The sequence below is a fragment of the Mauremys mutica genome, chromosome 3, assembly GCF_020497125.1.
Source record: "Mauremys mutica isolate MM-2020 ecotype Southern chromosome 3, ASM2049712v1, whole genome shotgun sequence".
NCBI classification, from domain to species: domain Eukaryota; kingdom Metazoa; phylum Chordata; order Testudines; family Geoemydidae; genus Mauremys; species Mauremys mutica.
Window position 1 is genome coordinate 119,619,665 of NC_059074.1, and position 15,759 is coordinate 119,635,423.

Here is a 15,759-nt window from a genome sequence, read left to right on the forward strand (position 1 = left end):
AGGCCTTTATGTTTATGCAGATTTTTACTTGTGCATTCAAAGCTTTTTGGCACTTTAATACTATTTTATTCCTGTTATAAGTCATTTTTTGATTTGCTAAAATATTTTTCCATGTAGGATATTTGATTTTTACTAATGCTGCTTACTATAATCCAGGATGCTTGTGATACAGTATATTAAGTCTGACTTTATTAAATGTTTTTTTATTCCATTAACTAAAGAAAACATTTTTTAAAAATTCAACTTCAAGAAATCATGGTATTTAGAATTTGTGAAATTTTCCTAGGCTGGTTATTGTCCCTTTTATTATTCTTTGTTTTGTTATTACATTGCTTGTTAGAGGAACAAAAATAGGAATAGGATGGGGAAATGTGTACTTTAAAAAACAGTTATTTATCTTGCTAATGAATTTTGTAGAAATCCTGCATTGAATTGCCTTTCCCCATGCATAGAGCCCTGCACAGATACAAAATTTGTATCCACATCCAAGCCGCAAAAATGATCTGTGGATATCCACACCAGCAGATATAAAGTGGGTATCTGCAGATTTGCAAGGCTTTAGAAATAAAATATGGATCCACATCCATCCTCGATCTGCAAAAATTTATCCACACATGTAGATATCTGCGGATATAAAGCAGGATCTGTGGATTTGCTGGGCTCTACTCCTGCATACTGTATTTTATACTCAAAAAATGTTACATTGTAACTTAGCAAGTTTGGCTAAAGCAGCACAGCATTAACTTCACTACCTACCTAGTAAATAGGCAGAAGCAATAAAGCTGTCTCCCTGGTAAGAGATCACATATTTCATGCCTTGTGGCAATGAATATTGAAAACTACCCAAAGATACAATTTGGAACCAAAGATTACTCTGCGGAATTCTCTTGGGGCAACAAGATGAATACAACTTCTCACAAAATATTTACAATCCATGTGTCTCTATGCAGTGTGTTGTGCTATTATGACCCAAAAATCAAACGAAAGGTGTCTACGTAAGAAATTCACTTGGCTAGCTGTATATTTTCCATATGGCCAGCGGAAAAGTCAATAAGGGAAATATATTTTGTAAAGCTGAATTTTTTTTCTTCCCAAGAACCACAGTTAGGTCAAAGTGCACTTGTGCTAGACTGTTAAAACACAACTAATAAAAACAGTGGGGTGGATTCCTTTCCCCCTCCCTCATTTCAAGCTTTCATGTAATAATTCCAGATTAAACCTTTTCAAGAATGATGATTAGAACATAGGAAAATGAGTAATGTATACAAAATACATGCACAATATACTGGGTTATGGAAAAAGAGATGCTTCCTCTTTGTCCAACGCTGAGGATTTTACTTGTAAAAATCTTTCTTGTGCACTATGTGGAAGCCAAATACCACTGGCCCTGGTGTTATCTGCTCAGTTTAGGGCACCCCATCTATACTCTATGAAGGGCTCAAGGTGTGACCCAGTCAGTTTAGGCACCCCCACCCTTTCTCTTCTGAGGGCTCAGGGTGTAAGGCACCTACCCTTACCCACAGGGCTCAGGAAGAAACCTGGTCAAAGAGCCCTTTCCCTCAGGGTTAAGGGCTCTATGGAACTTTTTCCCCGGGAAAGAGCCTTACACAGTTGTGCTCTAAACATCTATTTATTAGCAACACACACAGAATATATAGACCAAGCAAATCTCTTATGCTCACCACTCCTACAGATAAATTTCACCCCATAGCCAGTTAGGATTCATTCAGCTGGGAGTTCCCTGCAATGCCTCTGCATATCAGGGTTGTAAAGAAGGGTCAGAGTTCCAGCAGCTTGATGTTGAACTGCAGTCTGGAAATGGTTCCCAAAGAGCATTGTTTTTCATTTGTTATATAGGTAAAACTAGCTCCTGCCTTCAAATGTACTAAACCTATCACATTATCCCACACTCCTAAATAACAAAAATTTTAACTAATTACACACTGGCATCTTTGTGTCCTCCTTGATGCCCAAGTTCTTTACATTTTATCTTTCATACCTAAATTGAGATCTTCTCTATTTGTGCAGATCGTCAGTGCTTATCTTACCATTTGTTGAGTCTCTTTCTAGATCCTCCCTAATTTCCCAGCATCTTTACAACTTGGTTTTAACCAAGTGTTTATAACAATTAGGTACATTCCTGAGGGGGGGGTGCTTTAGAAGCAGCAGAACATCCCTTTTTTCCAAGTTTAGTGGTGAACACCCTAAGTTTCACCCAAGGCAGGTCTAATATGTGGGAGTGTTGATCAGGTCTCAGGCCTACACTGGTGATTCAGGTATTGTTAGCTCCTGAACTCTCATGCACATTGTTGCTGTTGTATTGGCTTTAAGACATCATCAGTGGTAAGGCTGGCTGGGAAACAAATATCCTGTTCTCTATGGCCAAGAAAGGGAAGCATAACCCAGAGGAATACATTAGGGAAGAGAAATCTTTGCTACCTTTGGTTAAGAATGAAAATCCAGTTTAACAGAGAGCATGAACTGCTTTGAGAAGAGTGTTTTGAAATGAAAGGATTCTTGACTGGATAGCTTTCTTTGATCCAAAAGGCAGTTATTGTAACAAGAATTATAAACCTGCTTATTCCCTTTTTGCCATATGTTCTGACTATGCCAGTAACTGCCATACACTACATAAAACCCTCATGCTACTGTAAAACAATGTTTTTTAAAGTTTGTAAATATACGTAAAAATGAAGCAAAACTATGGTATACCAAAATGGTATAGAATGTGTAAGAAATATTCTGTTAATGAGAAGCTGTAAATATTGTGCTGCTTTGAGATGGTATGCATTAGTATTGTGTTATAGGGAAACTTGTTAATAAATCATCTATTTACACTGGAACTCTTTCTGGTATAGCATACAAAGCAAACCTGATCATTTACCTTCAGCAAAAATTGGGTGCTGATACATGGAAGACTTCATGTGCATTAAATATGTTAATAAATAGTTTTCATATGTATCTTTACACCTGCATTTGGGTTTCATTTTCCTTCCATTAGGTGATGATAATCTAGCACTATTTTTCTTTACAGGTACAAAAGACAGCCTTGTGTGCATATGTACTAAACTGATACTGTCTTAGCAGCAGAAAACTTTAAATATTTCTGTTGCTAATAATTAACAGTGTAGACCAGGAGAGATTTTTTTTTTTTACTATCTAGGATTGGAGATGGTTGTTTATTAGTGCTGTTAGAAAAATAACCAGATACATATGCTAACCAGTGCTCACATGGGGTGTCCTATTGAGCTGTTTCATGGGGTGTGGACCTGCTTTGACATTACTTTTGATTCCTAATTTTCTAACCATTAAGATTGCAATGTTCCCAGAGTGAGTGTACCAGCTTCTGGGTAGACTGTTAAAACAACCAGGTCACAAACCCCAAATTGATCAAGGGCAAACTCCAGGCATACCAATAGCCTTAAATAGTCACAGATAAACCAGCCTATCCAAGGACTGTCTTGGCACTGAGCTGAATATCTGAGAGATAGATGGTACTTGAGAAACAGCAAGACTCATTCAGGGTACTTCTAGTCCCCAAGGACCACCTCAGATCAATTGCACCTTAAAGTTCACACCAAGGACAATGCTTGTATACAATTTTATTACAGAGGAAAAAGGAAACTAGTTATTTACAAGGTTAAAGCAAGCACATATAGGCCAGGTCTATACTACAGACTTACATAGATGACTACATTGCTCAGTGTTGTGAAAACTCCATATCCCTGTGCAACAGTTCTACTAACCCAACACCTGATGTTACATAGAAACATAGGAAGCCTGGGCTATGCCTACATTGCACTTAAAAACCAGCAGTTGGCCTGTCAGCTGATTTAGGCTAAGAGGCTGTTTATTTGGAGAGGAGACATTAGGGCTCAGGCTTAAGCCTGGGGTCTAGGACCCTGTGAGATAAGGGTCCTAGAGCTTAGACTGCAGCACAAGCCAATGTCTACACTACAATTAAACAGCCCCTGAGCCCTGTGACCCTGAGTCAGTTGATGTCTAATTGCAGTGCAGACAATACCTCCCATTCCTTTTCTTTGGGGTTTTCTCCCCTCCCCCCCCCCCCCCCCCAGACATGTGCTCAGTTGGTAACTCAAGAAGCCATGTCCATGATTCATCTTCACAGAGGCAAACAGAATTCCAATGTCTCTTTAGGCCATTTGTTGCATTATTCCTCAATCTAGATCAGGGGTAAGCAACCTATGGCACGTGTGCTGAAGGCAGCATGCAAGCTGATTTTCAGTGGCACACTCACTGCCTGGGTCCTGGCCACTGGCCCGGAGGGCTCTATTTTAATTTTAAATGAAGCTTAAACATTTTTAAAATGTTATTTACTTTTACAACAATATAGAAAGGCCTTCTAAAAACATTAAAATGTATTACTGGCACTTTAAACCTTAAATTAGGGATGAATAAATGAAGACTCGGCACACCACATCTGAAAGGTTGCCAACCCCTGATCTAGATATAGGCAGGGGGCCTAACAATTTCTGTAGAAGAGCAGCTCTTCACACTACTAAATACCCCTCTCCTCCACAGTGATTAACATAGTCAAAGGCTCACATTGCACCTGCTCAATTATATTCCATATTGAGATTAGACATTACAAGTGAGTTAACACATGCAGCAGCTCAAGCATCTGATAGAATTCTGAGTGTTTGGACTAAATGTCTATCTTATCAATATTAACCCACAAATGAACCAGACAGATTCCAGCTATGTATATCAGTGTTCAGTTGAGATGGGGGCACTGTAGCTACGGTAAGCCCAGGATCTTAGAGTGGGGGAGGTAGTTTGTTGGAGCAGCTTGTGTTAGCTGAAGAGACAAGCTTTTGAGCTCACAGAGCTCTTCAACACTATGATTCAATGTTTAACTAGTTGACCAGCATATACTTACCCCTGTATATCTGCATAGACACCGTGACTTGTTGGGGAGAGCATGCTGCACCAAAAACCATCATCAGCACTTAGAGAAAGTGAAAATGATGGCTGTACCCCATACCAATCTGCAAAAGCAACAGAGGCATACAGAGAAAAATCATTCCACTAGCTGCTGGCTTTATAGCCCTCTTCAGCCTCCTGTTTTGAAGGATACTGACCAAGCAAGAAATTCAACAGCTTCAATCCTCTTTCTTTAGATACTGCGCTATTAATTTAGGGCCTGACCCTGCAAACACTTAACCATATAAATAATTTTGCAGAAGCAGTTTGTTATAAGGTTGAAACCAGTACAGGCCTGTATGTTTGACTGTGCTGTGGAAGTTTACCTAGGTCATTTTTATTAGATGTGAACACTTATTTAGAATACATTACTGCATAATGCAAAAATGATGCCCCGTGACATTTGAGGACACTAGAGCACGTGAACTAATGGTTAAAAACACAATTCTATTGTTACTATTTTAGAAGGCAAGATTAACATCTTGAAGAATAGTATAGGTGTATGATACATATTTCTTCTGGTTTATTTGTGTCCAGTTTTGTCCCCACTGGGAAAATAGAAGTTTCACACACAAAAACCCACACACAACCCCAGGTCCCACAAACAGTCAGAAGGGAAACAGCATTCCCCTTTATTTTTTTTCAAGTTTTCTGACTTTCTACAACTTATAGTTAAGGTAGGTTTCAGAGTAGCAGCCGTGTTAGTCTGTATCCACAAAAAGAACAGGAGTACTTGTGGCACCTTAGAGACTAACAAAGGTATTTCAGCATGAGCTTTCATGAGCTACAGCTCACTTCTTCGGATGCATAGAATGGAACCCACAGACAGGAGATATTTATACATACAGAGAACATGAAAAGGTGGAAGTATGCATACCAACAGGAAGAGTCTAATCAATTGTCTAATCATCTCAATTGATTAGACTCTTCCTGTTGGTATGCATACTTCCACCTTTTCATGTTCTCTGTATGTATAAATATCTCCTGTCTGTGTGTTCACTTCTACGCATCCGAAGAAGCGAGCTGTAGCTCACGAAAGCTCATGCTGAAATAAATTTGTTAGTCTCTAAGGTGCCACAAGTACTCCTGTTCTTTTTATAGTTAAGGTAGAGGTTTTTCAGAGAACCAGACACTATAATTCCACTTATCTGCATTTGCTTTATCTGAAAATTCTAGTTATCCAAATCCCTTGTGTCCCCCATATAACCAAATGTTATTTAATAGCACTTCAATTTAACCCATGTTTCAGATGTCTGCTAGGCTATTTGGATGAGACAGGACTGGACCATATTAGATGCCTCATATCTCCTTGATCCCTCCTGTTTAACACAGATGGTGCAGAAGAGGCTCACAAAATTACTGAATTACTATATGGAAGAAACACATTCTTGTGACCAGTGTTAAATGCAGCAGAGATAAGACCAGAGAATCTTTTTAGACTGTGCCTTTGCTCATTTAGTCTTTACCATGGTGGTATTTCAATAGTATTATCTCAAATAAGATTTTTCCAATTCTGCATACACTTCAGTGTAGGCAGATTGTCTACATCAGAGATTCAGTATGACATACACCTTGAAAACAAGTAGAATTAAAAGCTATTCCCTTCAATTTCCCCTACCAAAAAACCCCCCAAACAAAACAAAAACCACAAAACAGCTGAATTCAATAGAAGAGTCACACAAAGTTATGAACTTCAATAATTTAATGCTAACCAAGAGTACAAAGTGTGAAAATTCTTATTTAAATTAGTTTCAGAGAGTAAAGCTAAAGAAACCTTTACATTGCAGCAGGTTTCAGGGTTGTTGTTTTTTATTAGCACCTTGGGAAGTCCTTGAAATGTTAAGACAGTCTGGCAACACTGGTGCAATAAAGATCAAATGTATAGTCCTTGTAACAGCATATGACTAGTGTTTTCACATTTCTACATTTGAAAGAACTACATAAAAAAGTACATTAAAAACAAAAGTATTCAATTTGAACAGATTATGAAATGGAAGTGCTGAAGAAGAAAAATCAGTAGAAGGCTGAGCAGTTCCAAGGCAATTATATTGCAAGTCCAAAGGCACTGACAATACAGTACATAGTCTTATTCTCCCATCTCACAGTGCAGTTTCCTACAGCAGAAGAGAAAGTATTTAAAACCAAGAAGTTTGTCATTACATACACCAAGTTATGCATGCTTCCCAATATCAGACATCTATATTAAAAATTGATTAAAAAGTGAAACTTTCAAATTCTAAGAGTGAAGCTGTCACAGTAGTTAAACTTTGCATTTTAAAAAAAAAGAAATTAGCTGCTAACTTCACATGTATTGAAATAAACTTATAAGCCTCTTAATTTGGAGACTTTTGCCTCTCCTTTCCCCCAAAGGCAGTTTAATCTGTACCACGCTGCTCCAAAATAGTAGTTTAAGATTGTCAGTTTTATTTAAGATAAGGCAACAGAATCTTGACAATAAAAAGCAGGTTCTAGCATGAGAATTTTTATGTAAAGTTGCTATTTTAAGAAAGAAAATTAAGTCACTTCTGTACCATCACTGGTGTTGTCCCAGAAACAAGAGCTTGCTGTGTGAAGGCCAGCACCGTTTTTTTGCATAATCACACAGGTCACTGTTAACACACAAAAGAAGCTCCCATTAGAGAACCAAACTGACCATTACTATCAACACACTTAGCATTAATGCTAAAAAATAGGCACTGATGTACCAGTCCCCTATGTCTATGAACTCAAATTCACCACATGCAATATGGTGGGGGAGGGATAGCTCAGTGGTTTGAGCATTGGCCTCCTAAACCCAGGGTTGCGAGTTCAATCATTGAGAGGGCCACTTAGTGATCTGGGGCAACAATCAGTACTTTGTCCTGCTAGTGAAGGCAGGGGGCTGGACTCGATGACCTTTCAGGGTCCCTTCCAGCTCTATGAGATATTAATATATGGAGATAGGTATATCTACCACATGAATGCAAATTACTGTAAAAACTTCTTAGCAAAAAGATGCAGACCCCTACACATCAAATAGTACAACAGAATAAATACAAAAAGCACAAAAAAAATATCAATGTAAGAAAAAGCTAAGGTGCTAACACAGATACTTCAAAGGTGTCCCAAATAAATCAGCTCTGGCCATCACCTACATAAAACCTCAAGACAGACTAAGATCTTTGGGACAAGGAAAGGCTCCCCCCCCATTTGTACAGCACCTGGCTCAATAGGGTTGTGGTCCAGGACTGGGACTCATAGGCACTTTGGTAACACAAATAAAGAAGTTTATAACCTGTAACAGCAAGGATGGTCTACAGTTTAAGGCAGTGAAATGTGACAAGAGATGGGGATTCTTTCCCCAGTTCTGCCACATATTTTGTGCGGGATGCTGGGCAAGTCACTTAATCTCTATGTCTCACTCCTCCCAACCCCCCTCATGAAGGGAGAACAATATTCCTACCTCTTGGGGGCAAGAGGAACAAAACCAACAGCGTGCAACATACCAGTGCCAGATTCTTTAATCTTCTACAGACTGACACTAGATACTTGGCAAGTAAATAAAGCTGATTTTATAGTTTGACTGTAGATGCATAGTTTATAGCTAAAATATAATGTATTGTTCTAGTTTAGGAGACAAGTTTCTATTAAAAGTTTTGCATTCATCTTTAAATAAATCTCACTGATTATTGACTATACCAGAAGACTGAAATGTAAGCAAAGCCAATACAGCAGCACAAACTTACCAATATACTTGAAAGGTTTCCCCAGCTTTGTTAGCTGACTTAAAGTTTGTTCTACCACACTTGTAGTCCACTGGTTCACTTTGCTGTGTTGATAGGCATTGCCACCTATTGCACTTTCTATAGCCTAAAAGTGACAAACATAGAAAGATATGTTGCCATTATCCAGCTTAGACCTCTATTTTAACTAAGTACTTCATGTTTTTAACACATTGGACATTCAGTTTACAGAGAACCCCAAGTTTAACTAGCATTGAAGATGCCAGTCTCTGTAGAAGTGGTATGTAGTAGAAATACTTTTTACCACACATCTACTATTTAAGACCAAAGCTCTCCAAATGATTTGCTCTTTGTTAGTATGGTGATGTCAATGGTTTTACTTTAGCCTTTTATTTTAATTTGATTCCTGCTTTTCTCATAAACCCCTACTGCAGAATCCCAAATACACATTTGGAACTACAAATGTTACTTGCATTTGCAACAGAACTAGAGTGACTGGAAACATTTTGATTCACAAGCACAGATATTCACACATATACATGTTTGGTACTGCTGTATGACTGTGCAGAGACCTGGGTCTGAAAGTAGAATTTCAACTGTTTGTGCTTAACCTTTGAAGTAGTCTTGAGAAGAATTTTTTTTTTTTTAATCCTGTTATTTTACTACACCAATAGCCAGAAGTAAGACCGACCAGATGGCTGAAGATTATTTAAGAAAGCAAGTATAAAAAATTACACTACTTATGGGTACTGATTCTCACTTGTACCCAATGGTGTACATTTTCAAAGTAAGCAGGCACACTTTTTATGGCTGAACAGCAAGTGTGTAATTTTAGGTCATGCACTTTTCTTACAGAAGCTTTAGTTTGCTTCCTTAAAAAAATAAAATCAAAGAACTAATTCACTTAGTGTGTAGAAAAAAAATGTACAGTATATGAAAGGGGCCTTCCAAATTCCTAAGAGACAATTCATTGACAGTAACTCCACAGTAACTGCAACTTTGGAGAGTTTATTTGGTTACTGTACAACAAAATGTGTCATAATCCCATCTACTTGCCATTCCATTGAATTTCTACAATAGGAAAGGTGGTTGCCACAAACAAACACCTCTGTAGACAAGATGCATGTTTCTTAGCAACTTGCAACTACAGGGCATTTATCTCAAATACACTTTAAAGTGTCTAAATCAAATATGTAGCTCATACATTATCTTTGAGGACAAAATCCTGAAAGGTGAGACATTTATAAGTGAAATTTATGTTTGTGCAGAGGGCTGTGCAAAGCTCTTCACGCCAAGATTTTAAATGGAGTTTAAGCCCCTCTGCATAAATTTCACCTTATTCATATAATTTCCATTGTTTAGGAATTAATATGAAGAAAGACAGGTTCACACTAGAAGAGGAACACACTCTAAATAAATATATTTTAAGTTCATAACAATACTTAAATAGATTTTTCAAACAGACAACTATTAACTGGTATCAGTCTTACTAGAAAACTGAATGATAACCTAGGTAATATCTATTTCTAATACTAATCAATGTATTGGTTGGAAGATAAGGTTTTTGTTTTTTTGGTTTTTTTTTGAAACACACACACACACACACACACACAGAAACTATTGAGAGAAAATAGTACAAACACAAATATAGAGCATACAAGGTTACATTTTCACATGACAACCTGAAGACATTTGGTAACTTCTTACCTCTTTCATGATGTTACTCACTTCTTCAACAACAAAAGAAGTCTACAGAAAAATTCAGAAATAGAATTTTAAATAAATTAATACTTTTAAATGTTTCAGAGCCAGTTTCTAGTTGCGAGTACAAGTTTCACTAGTGGAAATTTAGCTAGTAAGAGTACATTTTTTAGGATAATTTAGACTGAGTCTGTCAGACTTAAATCAAGAGGCACCTAATCTTCCTTGTTTACATTTAATTAGGCGCCTCACTGGATTAAATCAGTACTTTGCCTACATTGCTAAGAAATATTTTATTAACAATCATTTGGATTAGCATGGAATTAAGACTTTAGCTGACATAATTTTACAATAAAATTCAGTATATTAGCTCTATTTTGAGCAGTTCTGTTCTTTTTGGAGGACAGTGGCATGATACTATTAGGGTGACCAGACAGCAAGTGTGAAAAATCAGGATGGAGGTTGCGGGGGTAACAGGCGCCTATATAAGACAAAGTCCCAAACATCGGGACTGTCCCTATAAAGTCAGGACCCTACTAACTATGCCTATACAATGCAAGAATCAAGACTTTCAACAAGCCAGGAAAGTGAGTTATGACCTCTTGGGCAACAGTAACTCAGTCCTTGAGTACATACATACCCAAATCTAAGACTACAATTGACAGTTAGACACAAAAATTAAAAGCAGACAGCCCAGATGCAACCTTAGGGAGAAGGAGACACGTCCATCCCCACTCCACTTTTACTATTCCCTTCCACATAGGTAGCTGTCTCTTGGCTCCCCACTGCCTTTTAAACGTTTGCAGTTTTGCTTGGAAGTCCAGGTTGTTTATATTGTGGTAGCATCAACGCTCCTATTAGGGCACAAGTAATGCTAGACTCCATATACACATGAAATAACCTCTGCTCCAAACATCTTACAATCTGATGGAGCTTACAATCAGATGTGACTACTGATGGAGAAAACAGAAAAATGGGAATGAAGATACTTAGGGCATGGCTATACTTGCAGATGTAGAGCGCTTTGAGTTAAACCTGCCTTTGTAAAGCGCAGTAGGGAAAGCGCTGCAAGCTGTCCATGCTGACAGCTGAAAGTAGTGCATTGTGGTAGCTATCTCAGCATGCAAGTGGCTGCAACATGCTTTTCAAATGGGGGTGGGTGGGGTGAAGTGTGACAGGGAGTGTGTTGGGTGTATGTGGGCGGAGAGAGTGGGTTTTTGGGGGGCTGAGAGCATGTCAGTTCAGACAGCAGCGAGCGCACACACACACACACACGTCCCAGGGCAGATAAGCATGCCGGCTGTCAGAAACAGAGCGTTTAAAAAGGGCATATCCACATTCCTGCAGAGATTCCAAAACAAAGACAAGAGTGGCCACTTGACATAAGGGGATTATGGGATGTTTCCAGAGGCTGATCAGAGCGCAATAATGCAACACCTCGTTCACACTGATGCCTGGGCATTTCAGCCAAGGCGCACCAAGCGTTAATCTTCTCACCAAGGTGGAGTACCAGGAGTGCTCTAGCCATGGAGTCAGAGTGCTCTACATGCCTTGCCAGTGTGGACGGGTAGTGAGCTAGGGCTCCTGGGGCTCCTTTAATGCGCTCTAACTCGCAAGTGTAGCCAAGCCCTAAGGGTAATAGTAAAATGATTGAAGTTTTGCCTGAGAAAGAACATCAGGATCAAGCTTACTGAGTGGGCACAGAGAAGGAAAGTGATACAGTCAAACTGGCAATAATCTGTGTGTGTATATGCAAGCATAACTGTATAATGTGTTTCTCCTTGATGCAGTTCTATTTTAAGTGTCTTTATTCCTTACATGTTACAGTATTAAATGTTTTATTTTGCAAGGGTCAGGTGGAATATCTTTAGAGACCAAAGAGCCTGTAGTCAACCTTTGATATGAGATTATGTTTTATGAACAAAGTAAGAGGGATCAGTTCCTCTGTCTTGAATAATTAATAAAAACTTGGAGAAGGAGGGGAGGAAGAAAAGGGGGAATGGTGGCAATGTAATCTTCATTAAAAAATAAGAAAGCAAGCTTTCTGATTGACAGATTCTGCTAAAAATCTTGTGTTCAACAGAAAACGGTGCTAAATTTGTACCTTTGTGTATGTGTAATGTCACTAAGTTACTTCTACTGTAAAATCCATAATTTTGACCTTCTTGACTTGTGCATTTAGATTCTCAGTCTTATCAACTCTTCCATACTGGACTTCCTTGGGCATTTGAAAAAAGGTGCTAGAATATTTTCACAAACATGACCATTATGTCAGTCACATTTCCTGACATTGGAGGCTTATAAAATTATATGTTTCTTGCATTTGAAGTGGTAAAGGGGAAGACAATTGACAACCTGTGTGTACTAATCGTCACAGAATCAGTACTTTTAAAAAAATCAAGTCTTGGTAACAAATACAAACAGTTTACTAAACTGGTGGTCTCTTGGACACTGCTAATGTGTTTGATTGTTTGGTGATTCGAGTGTGGTAGTCACAAGTTATAATACAGAAAAACTTAATGTGTATGACAATTCCATTTGGTCATTTTTACCTACTGAACTAGTACTGGTAATTACAGGCTGCCCATAATCACAAAGAGAAAAGTTGAGGACTGTCTTCTACTGGACCAACTTCTGTTGGTGAAAGAGACAAGAATTCTTCTTCTGGTCTGGGAAAGGAACACAGTGTCACAGCTAAATGCAAGATGGAACAGATTGTTTAGCATAAGTAGATAACACATTCTAAGGGACCATTCCAAATGAAGTGGCCTATTAACACCTGAGCAGTCATAGGACAAAAAAAGTGAGTTGCAGATTGTTGTAATGAGCCAACACACCTTTCAAGATCAAGGGATTCTACACATGCCTATCACAACATGTGGCATACCTCATCCAGGGCACTAAATGCCCCAATAACAATATGGGTGAAACCAGACAATCACAACACTCTCAAATGAACTCAAACACAAATGATGAGGGAAAAAAACACTATCACCCATGGGAACACACTTTTCACAAAGCTATCAGACCATATCAGACCTTTCAGGCCTCATCCTCAAAGGAAACACATAACACCTTCAAAAGACAAGCCTGGGAGATTAAATTCATAACTTTATTAAGATCATGATTTTTAGTGTCTAGCAAAGACACGGGATTTGTGGCTTATTACAACAATCTGTGACCAACTAACCCCCCTTTTTCATCCTATGACTGCAGACGTATTAATAGGCCTCATCACCTTGAGCAGTCCCTTAAAAAATGTATTAACTACATATACTAAATCTGTTTCACCTTGTATTTAGCTGTGACACTGTGTACCTTTCCCACACCAGAAATACAGCTCTGTGTAGCTTGAAAGCTTGTCTCTTTCACCAACAGACCTTGGTGGGATAAGAGATATTACCTCACCTTCCTTGTCTCTCTTATTAGCATTTAAGCAGTACATACATTTTGAGTTTGATGAAAACTAGATTAAGCCCTCGAAGTCCATCTGAGCTATTCCTCCTACTGGTATGAGGAACTTCCTCAAGAGTATTCCCTCCACTCTGTACTAATGTGCTTGAAAAAGTCATATCAGGGTATGGAAGGTTAGGGGAAAAAACATGCAACAAAGAGCAAAGTAAATACTTCTGACCTAGCTCCCCACTCCAGGTGGAGAGATGGCAGCCCAAGTTACCAAGTCACCAAGCCTTCATCTCTCCTTATGGAGCAGGGAGCTAGCGCCAGGAAATTGACACTTTTTTTTTTTTTTTAAAGGACTTGAGCACTAATTTACACATTAACTGCTTTAATAGACAGCCTTTCATTTACACTTAGACTAATTTAACAAACACAGCTAATTTAACATACTGGGTTTTCTTAATCAGTATTTGTGTACTTGAATTAAAAAAAATCAGTAACACAAATAGCAGCTTTTGTAAAAATTATTTTGGTAAAAGTTGAATATGTATGGCCTTGGGGGTATGTGTCTGTGAAATATGAAGAAAACATCTTTGTGTGCTGCAAAATTGAGGCACAATTAAGAGGTTTACCTGGCTTAATTCAGCATGCTCTTGCTTTTGTGCTCAAGCCTCTATGCTATGTGACATTCTTATGCACTTAATTTTAATGCAACAGTGAAGTTTCATACAATGAAAGGAGTTTATTGTTCAGTAGTGAGGTCAGGAAAATGTCTACTATGATATTTCTCTATCATAGCCTACAAAAAAGTTTTGAAAGAGAATCTTTCAGGATAGACGAAAACAAGAGGGGCATAGAAGAAGGGTGAAAGATAAGTGGTTACCCAAGATAAACACAAGAGAGACCTAGGGACAGGATGTGGGAATATTGCTTAGTGAGATATTTCAATGACCACTAATGAACAAAGAGTTAAAACTTGAATTCTGTGTTAGGATTTAGATTAATCAAGCTTCATTCACTTGGTTTGTGATGTTATCAAAACCCCACCGCGGATATGCAGTTCTGGGAGACATTATTCCTTGGTGACAGGCTGATGCAGGGGGTTTTAGCCCACGAAAGCTTATGCCCAAATAAATGTGTTAGTCAGTAAGGTGCCACAAGGACTCCTCGTTATTATTCCTTGGATGCGTTGTACTCATCAATCAAATGGCATCCTGCTCCTGCAAGTAAACGGCAGCAGCCCCAGCACCACGCTGCCACATGGAGAAGACAAAGGCTGGGCTCCCCTCCCCCTGCCCGGGATTCACAAGCGCTGAGGAGGGGGCACCGGGCGTTACTCCCCGGGGCAGCAGCAGCAGCAGCCGCCGCCGCCCCCCCCCACCGGGCAATGCAGGAGGCAGGAGAAGCCCGTTCGGAGCTCGCGCGCGCTCCGGCCGTTGGGGATTGCGGGGCAGCGCGAGGCTCCCCCTGCCCCCGGACACTCAGCTCGCCCCCACTTCCGGAGCCTCCCGGGGGACGGCGAGTCTCCCAGCAACCCCCGTGTGTGTCGGGGAGGGGCGGCAGCAACGCTAACGGGGGATCCCTGCCCCGCTGCCCGAGCCGTTACCTCCTCCCCTGGCTGGAACTCGTCCATCTTTCCTCCGGCTCAGACCCCAGCCGCTCACGCCACCAGCCTGGAACGAACACCCCGGCCCCGCCCCCTGATAACCCCTCCGCCAACAGCTGGCTGCTCGCGCCGCGCCGCGCCTGCGCACCCACCCCGCCCACTGACGTCCCAGCCGCTTGAACTGCGCCTGCGCAATGCTCTCAGCTACCTCACATCCCTCTGCGGCTCGGAACGGTGCCTATAGTGCGCCTGCGCATTCAACGTAATTCTGTCATCCGACGTATTCTCGAGCGGCTCATTTTGCGCCGGCGCATCCGCCCCCTCCGAATTTGCAGCTCTTACTGCGCCTGCGTAATCTACCCTGCTCCCTTAGCCGCTTGTCCCCGG

General features: G+C 39.9%; 1 protein-coding gene across 2 annotated transcripts; it reads right to left on the minus strand.

Moving 5' to 3' along the window:
• Positions 1-6,631: 6,631 nt before the first annotated feature.
• DYNLT1 (dynein light chain Tctex-type 1) lies at positions 6,632-15,716 on the minus strand. Of its 2 annotated transcripts, none has more exons than XM_045010508.1 (5): positions 15,581-15,716; positions 10,374-10,415; positions 8,670-8,793; positions 7,476-7,553; positions 6,632-7,058 (listed from the first exon to the last, which is right to left on the minus strand). In XM_045010508.1, the coding sequence occupies exons 2-5, from the start codon at positions 10,380-10,382 to the stop codon at positions 6,988-6,990; spliced, it is 282 nt and encodes a 93-aa protein (XP_044866443.1). In that variant the 5' UTR covers positions 10,383-10,415; positions 15,581-15,716; the 3' UTR covers positions 6,632-6,987. The 2 variants fall into 2 exon arrangements, with proteins under 2 accessions (XP_044866443.1, XP_044866442.1); XM_045010507.1 differs by lacking the exon at positions 15,581-15,716 and adding an exon at positions 15,373-15,488.
• Between the last annotated feature and the right edge of the window lie 43 nt (positions 15,717-15,759).

Bases quoted from the DNA above. Each gene is read 5' to 3' on its own strand.
- DYNLT1 (XM_045010507.1), bottom strand. From the start codon at position 15,399: ATGGACGAGTTCCAGCCAGGGGAGGAG. The intron at 8,794-10,373 runs GTAAGAAGTTAC...TGTCACTTTTAG, and splicing joins TGAGTAACATCATGAAAGAG to GCTATAGAAAGTGCAATAGG. The intron at 7,554-8,669 runs GTAAGTTTGTGC...GTGTGTTAACAG, and splicing joins GAAACCTTTCAAGTATATTG to TGACCTGTGTGATTATGCAA.